Source organism: Puma concolor, chromosome D3 (genome assembly GCF_028749965.1).
Source record: "Puma concolor isolate L17-30 chromosome D3, mPumCon1.1.hap2, whole genome shotgun sequence".
Classification (NCBI taxonomy): domain Eukaryota; kingdom Metazoa; phylum Chordata; class Mammalia; order Carnivora; family Felidae; genus Puma; species Puma concolor.
The window spans coordinates 31,996,613-32,009,428 of NC_141678.1; the positions used below are offsets into that span (position 1 = coordinate 31,996,613).

The following is a 12,816-nucleotide window of genomic DNA, read 5'->3' on the forward strand; positions in this document are numbered from 1 at the left end:
CCTCACCAAGCCCGCGACTCCAGGGTCGGGAGCCGAGAGTTGGCCGGAAAGGTCCAGAGGGAGGGGACGTCCCGGTGGCACTGCAAATGCGCCTGCGCATATCCCCCGCACCCGAGGCCGCCCGGACTGGCCGTACAGCGCGCCCTCAGGTTTACGTCCGTTCGCGGCACGAGCCACGGGGCGGGGACTCAGAGCCGGCCTTGGATTGGACGGCGAGAAGGGACGGGGCGAGCAAGAGGCCGGTGATTGGGCGAGTACAACTAGTCCCTGAATTTGAAGCGAGGATGCCGCGCGCCGCAGGTCTGGAGGAGTGGAGTGTTGCGAAAGGCTCACCGCCCCGCGAAAGTCCTTCCCGCTATAGCTGAAGCGAAAGCAACGCGATGAAAGCCTTGGCCAACTTGAGGGGAAAAAAAGCTTACCGTATGGAGTCTGGGACCCCAAAACACCATCACTCACCTTACACTCAAAGCAGTATTTCTGGTGAACAAATTAGCTAATACTACCTTGAGTTCAGTACTGTTGTCACTTTTGGTCTTTACAAGGTCAGATGCAAATCTTTTCTATCACTGCTTGGCAGACGCTGAAATGTGTCGTGATTTGCCTTATGTTATACACTGCAATAAAGCTTCATTACGAAATCATGTCTCAGGATCCAAGCTTCACGATAGTTCGCTACATCTAATCGCCTCTTTGTGACGGAGTAAGGATGGTCCGGGGTGGAAAGAAGTGAGATAAAATTCCTCCCTAATTCCCACGTTTTCCTGTTCTCCTTAGGGCCACACTGACTTCTGCTTAGCCCAATGCTTTAACTACCACTTTACTGAACCCATAGAGGTAATTCAATTTCATGCCTTTCACTTTCCTTTACCTCAAAATTTCTTCCATAGTCTGAGAAAGAGTCCTGCTTTTCCAAAGCTAACTCTTTAACTTCATTCATGCAACAGTTACTGAATGTTTAAGATGCACCGGCACACTTGGGAGTAGAGAATGAAAAACACAAAATTGAGTTTAACAATCCTTACTCCTAATTTTAGCCTGTTGGGGAATGACATGTTTCTTTGATCACTTTACTTTTCTACGTCCTCTAAAATACTGCTCAACTAACATTCCCGTATACCTTCTCTACTGGTTCCTTTCTACCTTTAGAAATCCTGCCCCTCTCCACCCAAAACCAAAACCAAAACCAGCTCACCTGTTGCTGGATTCTGTTTTATCGCCTTAAGACCATTCTGTCTCTCCCACCTTTAAACTGCCTCCACTTTCACACCTTAATGTCATTTATCCCATACTTATTTTATCAGAACTAGCCTCCTGTCAAACTGAATTGAGGTCTCTGCAATTCTCCTGGCATTTTTCTTGAAACCTTCAAGCCTTGGCATTCCCAAACTGTAATTACCCCTATTCTACCCTTGTCCACACTCAATGAACAAAGGTAAGTGGAGGAAATTTTCTGAATCCTGAAAAATAAACCTATTAGCTTTAGAGCTGAAAGGATGCTACTTGAGTGTGTAGTGAGCCATCCTTGTTTCACAAAGTAGCTGAACTGTCTACACCATGATCACATAACTGGAGGTGAACTGCTGGAATATATGTGTATTCATTTACCCTACACCCCTTGTACCCAACTCCATAAATGTCCTTTTCCTCCATAAAAATCAAGCGATCAAGCTCTCCCAACACCCAGCAACCTAGTGGGACTCTAGTGACAAGGATCTATAATCCAAAGTATCTGCAAGCAAGAGAGAGAACACAGACTTATGCCAGATAACCTAAAGTCTCAATCCTGGCTCTCACTTCCTAGCTGTGCAGCCTTGGGCAAATAGCTCTAATCTGCCTATTTCTTCACCTGTAAAATGGGGATAATTAGAGCACTTCCCTCAGAGGTTTGTTCTAAGGATTAATAAATTCACATAAAGTATCTGGAAGAGCACTGGCACATGGAAGTACTCAAAAAACATTAGTGTTATCCAACCTTACTTGCCAACTGAAAAGGAGGCATAAAACTCCCAGTAAATTTCAAATCTTCTTAGACACTGGGTAGAGCTTGCAGAAGTCCTGGGCTAGAGATGAATGCCTCCCAGGGAATGAGACGTGACATCTACCCAGTTAGGAAAAGGCAGTCATCTCCCATAGATCCCCTTTACCAACTGCTTTAAGTGGCAAACCTCAGCCACGGATATCCGAAGCCGCCTACAATGTTACCACAAAGTTTGATTCTAGATTAATCTCCCACCAGCTCCCCCAAATAAACCTTACATCAGACTAATATCCTGTTGCCCGAACACAGCCCTGTCATCTTTCATCTCTGGGCCATCACCTTGGAAATCCTACCCTCCTCTGCTTCGACTACTCCATCTGTTGAAATCCCACATTGCTTCCAAACCTGGCCAGCTCAAATAAATCACTTTGTGTTTCAACATTTATAATGAAACTGAATCCTCACTACCTTCTGTAAATTCTGTAAATACCTTCTCTATTTTTACATACCCCAGTGTTTTATAGCACAGTATCTTGCACACAGAAGATGTTCAATATTGACTAAATTGGATAATCTCACTTCATTATCCCATTCTAACCCTAAGCACCTCTACAATGATTAAAATCTCAAAGGTGTCAATTATTAATTCTGAGCTAGATTCAGTCTTAAGTGAGATCCCTTGCTTTGAACCTAAACAAGCCAACCAGTCTAAAACAAGTTCTTTAACAGAAGACCTCTGAGATTTGGAAAAGACTTTTCTTCATATGTTGGAATGCTAAAATGCTAACTTGATAGACAAAACATTTTAATGATTAGTCACAAGAAAGTTCAAATGTTCCTTAAGTTAAAATTAATCTCTTATCAGTTCTTTATCCTTTGCAGGTTAAGAAGCATCAAATGTATGAGGCTACTCATAGGAAAGATGTCTTTGAAAATTAGGTTATAAATTATATGATTTTAACAATTATATATGTGATTGAGACACATATGAAATACTTTTCAAATTACATCCTTCTCAAGTCCTAAAGAGACTTAAATACTTGGTAATTCTTTTTTTTTTTTTTTTTTTTTTTTTTTAAATTTTTTTTCAACGTTTATTTATTTTTGGGACAGAGAGAGACAGAGCATGAACGGGGGAGGGGCAGAGAGAGAGGGAGACACAGAATCAGAAACAGGCTCCAGGCTCTGAGCCATCAGCCCAGAGCCTGACGCGGGGCTCGAACTCACGGACCGCGAGATCGTGACCTGGCTGAAGTCGGACGCTTAACCGACTGCGCCACCCAGGCGCCCCAAATACTTGGTAATTCTTGAGAAAACTGAACCAAAACAAACATTACTAGTTCTATAGTTTTAATCATTTTACCATAATTATTGTCAAGTACTTTCTGATTTCAAATTTTAAAAGTAGCATTAAAAATAACGTGCAATTACAGCAAAGGAAACAACCAACAAAACTAAAAGGCAACCAACAGAATGGGAAAAGATATTTGCAAATGACGTAAGGGCTAGTATCCAAAATCTATAAAGAGCTCACCAAACTCCACACCTGAAAAACAAATAACCCAGTGAACAAATGGGCAGAAAACATGAATAGACACTTCTCTAAAGAAGACATCCGGATGGCCAACAGGCACACATGAAAAGATGCTCAACGTCGCTCCTCATCAGGGAAATACAAATCAAAACCACACTCAGATATCACCTCACGCCAGAGTGGCCAAAATGAACAAATCAGGAGACTATAGATGCTGGAGAGGATGTGGAGAAACGGGAACCCTCTTGCACTGTTGGTGGGAATGCAAATTGGTGCAGCCACTCTGGAAAACAGTGTGGAGGTTCCTCAGAAAATTAAAAATAGACCTATCCTATGACCCAGCAATAGCACTGCTAGGAATTTACCCAAGGGATACAGGAGTACTGATGCACAGGGGCACTTGTACCCCAATGTTTATAGCAGCACTCTCAACAATAGCCAAATTATGGAAAGAGCCTAAATGTCCATCAACTAATGAATGGATAAAGAAATTGTGGTTTACACACACAATGGAGTACTACATGGCAATGAGAAAGAACGAAATATGGCCCTTTGTAGCAACGTGGATGGAACTGGACAGTGTGATGCTAAGTGAAATAAGCCATACAGAGAAAGACAGATACCATATGTTTTCACTCTTATATGGATCCTGAGAAACTTAACAGAAACCCATGGGGGAGGGAAAGGGAAAAAAAAAAAAAAGGAAATTAGAGTGGGAGAGAGCAAAAGCATAAGAGACTCTTAAAAACTGAGAACAAACTGAGGGTTGATGGGGAGTGGGAAGGAGAGGAGGGTGGGTGATGGGTATTGAGGAGGGCACCTTTTGGGATGAGCACTGGGTGTTGTATGGAAACCAATTTGACAATAAATTTCATATATTGAAAAAAATAATAAAAAAATAAAATAAAATAATGTGCAATTAGATTGGAAGTCAACATCCGTCAGTTGTAGGTGTTAGTCTACATACTAACTTCCTACCTTTTTAAATAAATGTCATGCTTACCTCCAATTTTTTGATTGTTTGGATTTTTTTTTTCAACATTGTATAAGGAGATATAAGCTTTACCATCTAACAAATAGAATATAGTTGACCCTTAAACAACTCAGGGGTTAGATGGCGCCAGTGTGCCCACAGTCAAAAATCTGACTCTAACCTTGGACTACTTAATAGCCTACTGTTGACTAGAAGCTTTACCAGTAACATAAGTAGTCAATTACCACCTATTTTGTATGTTATACATGTAAAGTAAGCTAGAGAAAAAAAAATGCTATTAAGAAAATCATAAGGAAGAGAAACTACATTTACAGTACCATGCTGCATTTACTGAAAAAAATCTATGTATAAGTGGACGAGTGTAGTTCAAACCCATGTTGTTCAAGGGCCAGCTGTTCATTCTGTTTTCATAAGGCAACAGATTCATATCTTTTAAAATATATTTTATTAAATAATCTACTTGGAGAATAATTACAAAAGCTTTAAACAGTAATTCCAAGTAGTAAAAGGCAATTTCCTTTCAAAAAAAAAAAAAAAAAACCAGAGTCCATTATTATGTTTTGCTGCTTTATACACAGGAATGATTTATTTTACAAACTAGTCAGATCCAACATTAGCCTGTAAATTTTAAAACATTTCTTAATATGTCTCAAAGGCAAAGTGAACTCTATGATATGCTTTCACATTAACCAGAATGACAAACCATAAGAAAATTAACACCATAACAGTTCAAGATAAAACGAATAGGCACTTTGAAAGTGAAATCAGCTACTGTAAATCTCATAGTTCACGTTACTTGTACTTATCGCATTTCATCAAAGGTTATCAACCAGTGAGGCAAATGTTCCTTTGATGCAGAAGCACAAACACATTTAGGTTCCAAACACTGTGTTCTGGTTGTAATACATGCAAGACGGACCCTAACTTAGAAAAATCTTCTGAAAGAAAATGAAGAAAAACAAAAAGCAGCCAGGAATGAAAGCATTTACAAGCACTTGAATAAGGCCTTTAAGTGTTAAATCAGTGTTTTAAACCCCTTCATTCTCAGGTAAGGGATTAAGAGGCCGAGAGAGAGATCGTCTGCGAGGGTGAGGATACTGGAGGTTGGCAGTGTCAGCATCGCAAGAGTGCTCTACCAGAGGAGGAGGAGGAGGAGGAAGGAGCTGGGCATAACTGGACCATCTCGATCCAGCCCGTGGGGAATCCAGAGGGGGAAAGAAATACCTGAAACAATGAAGACAGGAACAAAACACCAAAACAAAACAAAAACAACAGAAAAAAAAAAAAAAGAAAAAAAAAAAACAGAAGAAAAAGAGAAAAGTAGTAAATACAAAGAGAACCAAAGAGGAGAAAACACATGCTGGAAAAAAAAAGCTTTAGTATATTCATGCCAAAACTAACAGAACATAATCGCAAAAATCAAGACCCTTACTCAAATCAAGCTTGCTTAAGCAAGTATAGAAACTTGAAAGAAAGAAATACAATCTGTTAAACTTAAAATGTTAAAAAAAATTATCAGTATGAATGTTACAAAAAAAGACATTTTATAATTTAAAACATTTTCTAATCTTTCAGAAACATATTTGATGCGATCCTGGAAATTTACAAATCTAATAAGCTTTTTATTTTAAGCAATGCTTCGTTTGTAGTAGCAGCAGGCACATGTTTTGTAGTGCATACAGGACACTGAGAACCAATCCAAATATACTTTCACAAAGTATGGCCAGCTATTGCAATATACTTCTGAAGAAATACAATCTTTGAAAACACTTAGCTGCTTTTCTGCAAAAACTTTAAATAGTACAAAATTTTGATAAGTAAAAGAGCTCAAAGAATATGTCCTATTGTTATTCTTCTGCCATTTTATAACTTACCCGTAATACTTAAGCACATTAGCAAACAAAGACTTATAGCTTTGTCATCAAGGTCAAAGTTCTAAAGAATATGAACTAAATGAAGCAGCCAACTAAATTAAAATCCTGAGGCTTGGAATGTGGAGGTTAATGTGCATGCACAATTTCAGCAAATTTTTAACTGCTCCTCTTATAGTATGTTTCCAAATTTTGACTTGAAGGAAAACTTAAGCCATGGAATTACACCATAAAAAATATACAAGCACATATTAGAAACATTTAGCTCTTTAGTGAATATGAATTGAAAACTTACAAAGATGTTTTCATTTTACTACCATATTATAAATGAAGCAATACCATATGTTTAATTTGGCCACAAACTGTACAGTCAAATTACTTTCATTTCACTACTACTTCTCTCACTCCTTTACTAATATTTTTTAAATATTACAAAGAAATGACAGAGTTGTATTAAATAATATCACGTATAAGCCAATTCTACAAAAGGTAATAAACAGATTAGCACTCAAAACAATCTTTATGAAAAATATTTATTCAATCTTCAAATTAAAATTATAAAAATTCATCATTTTCGCTTACTGTTTTAGAAAACAAAAGAAATAAGCCTGTATTCTCCAAATGGAATAAAGTGGTATTTTCCCTCCTCCCAACTACTTACAAGGATAGTAACAATCCTTTTAATTTTAAACCCATGTTAGTTTCGGGAACATTTCAAAAAATTGTTTTGGTGACAATGTCTCAACAAAAAGCCTCTCCATTTATATTTCAAAAGTTTCAAATAGTGTCAATAAACTGGCTAGTACAAAAAAAAATGATATACACGGTATTTTTAAAGGCCTTTTGGATTGCGTTTAGTAGTAAGCAGGCTGCTGGTGTATCTTGGGAGAGGTCAAACGGCGCTGGGGAAGGGGAAAAGGAGCTCGCTTTCCATTCCTGTGTGCATGCAACAAGCAGCAAAACAGCAAAGTTACTCCAGTTAGCTGGTACTCAGCTGTGCTTTCTGTTAAAGGACATAATACAAATGGAGAAGGGAAAATGCATCACAGATCTAACACACACGGTTATTGGCACAATAAGAATACAGATCAAAACTTCAAAGCTCTTTACAAAAGAATATACACAGTACAGGCAGCAACCAAAAATCAGATTTTTTTTTTAAATTAACAGTAGTATCCTTTGTTTCATGAAATCATTTTTATAACCTGATCTCTTCTGTGGTAACCTGAAATTGTTTACATGCAAATACTTAAATCTCAAAATCAAACAGGACTTTTTAAATAAAAATTTAACATTATAAAAATAGTTGAAGAAATTTTAAATAGAATTCTAAGAGGACAACAGAATAACCACAGGACAGTTTGTTAATAAGGACCATGCTTTGAAGTTTCCTGAATCGTATTCCAAATTATTCACAAAGGCATATTAAAATAAGCTGATCTTAAAAATTCACATATTTGAAATCTGAATATGAAAACAAAGGATGACTCTTCAGATCACATTGTTTGTCAAGATAAACAAGAATCTAAAATAGATTAAAAATTCTAAAAATCAATTTACCATTTTCTCTTACAATCTCCATTAAAGGTTTAAACACACCCACACACACCCCCAACACCCACAAAACACATTTAACTCACTCTCATCTACAAAGGCTTAATGTATTTTATTGAAAATTTCAGCCTGACCTAATTCAAAGGCTACACTACTACCACTAACATACTAATGCTCATCTAGGACTAAAATCCTCAGCATTATCCCAGATTTGCTCTTCATCTTACTTGAGAAGCAAAGTAAAATCTTTAAGTTATAAACATTTCTGACGGACCACTAAATTTCAGAATATAATTTAGTTTGTTTAATGGCTTAACAATCTACCTAATAAATATTATGACTATGTAAGCTAAATACAGAGCTAACAAAGTGAATTTTTTCTAGTATTATAATTGTGTATGAATTTCTTTATTCAATCTTAAAATCCATGAAATTACACACCTTTAGTCTGGCTATCAGAATGATTTTAAAAAGGAGATAATTTCTAGTTTTCCCACACAAACAGCCTACCTGCCAGAAGAAGATCCATTTAATGAATTTTGAAGATTTGGGATATTTGAACCTAGGGAAGGATTTGAGTTTCCCTGCTGAGAATTCCCAGTGACAGGGCTCCCATTACCTTTCAAAATACCAGTACACTTCCAATTGTCCATATAATTAGCTGAAAGGAAAATAGTCAAATACATTAACATGGCTAATAGCTTTGTTCAAGGACACAAATCTGTGTTCAAATTCTTAAACTACAATGAAAAAAACAAAAGAGGACTACATATCTCTCAAGATAAATGTTAAAGACATTTTTTAAATGAAATACGTATCTCAATTTTACCAATTATTTTTTAAAGTTTTAGAAAAATTACTAATTTAAAAAACAAAGTTTCTACCATTTCCTTTCCTTATAAGACAAATATTAACAGAGACAATTCTCTAAGCTACCACATTAACTTTAATATCAAAATAAATTGTTCATTTCATGATAATGAATTTCGATTACTTGTATATGTAGGGTTATGGAGCTGTCTTCTTGGTTATGCAAGTGTTAAGTCATGTGGGTACTTAATGTCCTCAGAGACGGACCCCTTTGGGGTTTGAGTGGCTAACCCAACATGGCCTAATTCTTCTAATACAAAATAGGTCACTGGAGACCCTTAGCCCAGGAAACCCAAGTTAGGGAGCCTGCTGGAGTGAAGCTGGGTGGTCCTGACTAAAGACCAGGGGCAAGAAAGAGAAGCAAAGCCCTTGACAGCAAATGATACTGAGGAAAGGGAGGTCTGGGCCGGTTCTGCCACAGCCTAAAACTGACCATGGGAGACTCAGCCAAATTGCATTTTGAGAAACAGTAACTACTCAGGGTACATGAGCTAAGCTATAGGTTATATGGGATGCCACTGACTAGAGTGGGACAAGGACCAAGGACACCTCCACCCAGTAGATAAACGTCCATGGAAAAATGTAGACCATGCTACAGCAACCACAGCTAGCATCAAGTTACTAAACTGAATTCTCACTCAGCATGCCATTTACAAGAAACTTTCAGAATCAGTGGCCAGAAGATTCTTGAACTTTCGAGAGGTGCAGAGAAGAAGTGGAGATGATACTGGATTTTCTCCTATTAAGGGCTGGTTAGCTAGAGCAATTATTTAATAAGAGATGTCTATAGCCCTATCCTATGTTTGTAGAGCAGTCACACAAGTTACACACATAGCAAACGGTACCTTTTGGAGATACTGCATATTGTTACAATTACTTTTAGTTTTAAAAGGAGATCCACATGGAAACTTAAAAAACAATTCAAGTGTCATTAACTGCCATGAACTAGGTAAACTGATGGAGGTTCAAAATAACACAAATATAAGACATTAATTTGAAAATAACTGTAGAAAGATCATTTTTTTCCAAAATATTTCCGAGTTTACACGTCTAAATGAAAATTCTTAAGTAGCAACATAGAGCAACAATCCTTTCATTAAAACCTTACCTTTCCATAATCTTACACAGCCATCATCTCCTGAAGATGCTAACACTGTTCCTGTTATATTCCAACTCACTCGCCAGACCTGGGAATTATGATTATCAAACTGAGCCACTATATGGATTTCAAATTTTGTTGGTCCACCAGAGGAGGTAAGTTCTTTCCTATTAATAAAAAGATTTTCCTGAGAAATGCTGAGAAAAGATTTTACACACACGGTTCTAAATAAAAAAAATACATACACTTACCATATTATTTTATAATTATGTTCATATCTAAAACTACCACGTTCCCTCCCATACTCCCCCACCTTAACTCATTGAGAGCTGGGCCATGTCACTTTCATTTGATTCTCCAGCACCTGGCATGATCCTACCACATAAAAATTATTCAGTGATTATTTCATGGAAGAAAGGAACAACAAAAGAGGCTTTATTCACCCAAACACAGTTGAGGAATAAAATACATAACAATTAATTTTAAAAGGAAAGCAGTAGGAAGGGAAGAATAGAAGGCGGGAAGGAAGGAAAAAAAGGAACTGAAATTCACAATTCCAAAATTAAAGCCTGAATACATTATTCACAAGAATGTCTGAGCTAATTTAATTGTCCCTAAGTTACCTGACACCTCGCATTTGTTCAAACATTTACACAGTACCAATTATATTCAGAGGATCCAATTCATTGTAGTAGCCTAAATAAAATGCAATTAAGAAAACATAAATCTCCTATCTTTATTCAATTCCCCATCCCCAAAACTCATATATTTATAGATAAAATGTTCATTAAAGAATCCATTCTTCAGATCACAGTTGCCTCTTCATTCTCTTCCACAAATGAAAATAATCATGAGTTAAGAGCATTTTTAAATTAGTAATTGCTTCAAAACCTCACCTCACAGGCTTTAATGTAAAAATTCTCACATCTTTGGTTGCTATGGCTAGAATGTGGAAAGACCTTCCCAAGTTTGGAGCAAAGGCAATATCATGGACAGGATCTGTGACTGTCATGAGGGTTTCAGCTTTTGCATATTTCCTAATAAAAAAACAATTTATGTTAAAATTTTCAGAAATTAAAATTTTTAAAAATCCACACGTTTTTTACATTGTTCACAATGAAACAGTGTTTACCTCTGCAGTATACATATATAGTATGACCAAGGCCTAACCCCCAGAAACTGAATGTGACCTAATTTAGAAAAAGGGTCTTTGTGTATATAACTAAGGATCTCAGGACAAGATCATCCTGGACCATCCTTATAAAGGACAGAAAAGGAGATACAGAGAAGAAAGCCACGTGAAAACAGGGAGAGATTGGAATTATGCAGCCAGACACCAAGGACCTCCCAAAGTCACTAGAAGCCTTAAGAGACAAAGAAGAATTGTGGAAGCAGCATGGTGCTAACCACACCTTGACTTTAGATTTCTGGCCTCCAGAACTGTGAGAATAAATTGTTTTGTTTGTAGTGATTTGTTATGGCAGCCCTGGAAAATTAATATAAAGCCCCCAGGTTTTGTTCTTTGATTTTGTAAGTTTAGCTTAGAACAGTTTAACAAAACTTTAATTAGAATGAGATGCCGGGGCACCTGGGTGGCTCAGTCAGTTAAGTTGCTGAATCTTTAATCTCAGCTCAGGTCATGATCTCCCAGTTCGTGAGACTGAGCCCCACACTGGGCTCTGCACTGATAATGAGGAGCCTGCTTAGGATTATTTCTCCTCTCTCTCTGCCCTCCCCTGCTTGCCCACGTTCTCTCTCTCTCAAAATAAATAAACTTAAAAAAAAAAAAGAATGAGATGCTGATTTATTAACCATTAATATCTATTTTCAAGAAAAGGGTAATTGAATGTCCTAAGTATCTGAGTATAAATTGGAAAATGAATTTGATAACAGGAGGAACTGCGTTCTTTTAGTGGTAATAAAGGGCACTATACTGAAATCTGTTTCATCCTTACAATTCTATTTCTACATGTGCAAACGGAGAAGATAATGAAGGAGACAACAGATAAGAATTTTAAATTATGTTTTTCTCCATTGTAAGTTCAATATCAGGGACAGAAATGAAGCACATAACCCTGTATGTAACAGAGGGAGTTAGAGAGAGGTACCTCTCTTACCTTTTCACTACCCTCCTCTAATATACTGGTGTTCCCAACAAATCTATGCTTGGCCTTCTTTTCATGCCAACATTTTCCCCAAATGTCTCCAAGCTAGCACATGCCTCAAGGCTCCTTGACCTCGTCTTCCCCTACATGATCATCCTGAGTAATCTAATCCACACCCTTGCTGCTTCTACTGTTTGGTCATAACTCCTGTGTTGGATCCTAGACAAGTCATTTTACTTTGTTGATCTGTTTCTTCATTCGTGAAAATGGTGATAATATAAAAGCTACCTACCCTCCTCATAAGGTGATTGTTAGAATTCAAATTTCATAATGTATGTGAAAATGCCATATAACCTGTATAAATATAGGCACTTGTACTATTATCTAGACTAGGTCTGTCTTAATATTTTCATTCACCAATAGAAATAAATATATCCAATACTGGTAAATTCGACAAATGTTTTCTATTTGTTACTACTATTACTATTACTACTACTATTACTTACAGAAAGCTCAGTTAGGTATTCATAATTGGATGCTACATACTCCACTATCACATAGCCTCTACGTAACATGTTCAATCTGTATAACAACCTTTGAACAACTCTTACTTCAAAGAAACAGACAAGGACCATCCCCAAAATGGCTGATCTTAAAAGGTCTGGTAACTTCCTAAGTCAATCCCACATACACTCACACACAGACACAGTTACCTTCCCAATGCCACTTCCTGGCCATTCTAGATGCAGAAAATGCCTGGCACTTGCTGTCTACTCCCTTGCAGCTAAAGCACAGTAAGTGACCCAATTCT

General features: G+C 37.2%; 2 protein-coding genes across 4 annotated transcripts in view; both read right to left on the reverse strand.

Annotated features, from left to right (window-relative positions):
- Positions 1-2,958, reverse strand: part of CEP192 (centrosomal protein 192) — a 135,146-nt gene extending 132,188 nt beyond the window's left edge. For both annotated transcript variants that reach the window (XM_086682400.1, XM_086682398.1), the window contains exon 1: positions 7-2,958. The gene's annotated coding sequence lies outside the window, so the exon portion shown is untranslated. The remainder of the gene's footprint in view (positions 1-6) is intronic.
- A 2,098-nt stretch (positions 2,959-5,056) lies between these two features.
- SEH1L (SEH1 like nucleoporin) overlaps positions 5,057-12,816 on the reverse strand; it is a 33,902-nt gene continuing 26,142 nt past the window's right edge. Inside the window, exons 6-9 of one of the 2 annotated variants that reach the window (XM_086682401.1) lie at positions 10,797-10,937; positions 9,910-10,067; positions 8,442-8,592; positions 5,057-5,730 (exon numbers count right to left, since the gene is read on the reverse strand). In XM_086682401.1, coding sequence (XP_086538527.1) covers positions 5,535-5,730; positions 8,442-8,592; positions 9,910-10,067; positions 10,797-10,937 — 646 coding nt within the window. In that variant the 3' untranslated portion in view covers positions 5,057-5,534. Of the gene's footprint in view, positions 5,731-6,893; positions 7,381-8,441; positions 8,593-9,909; positions 10,068-10,796; positions 10,938-12,816 lie in introns of those variants that run through there. The other variant, XM_086682402.1, reaches the window with a different exon arrangement.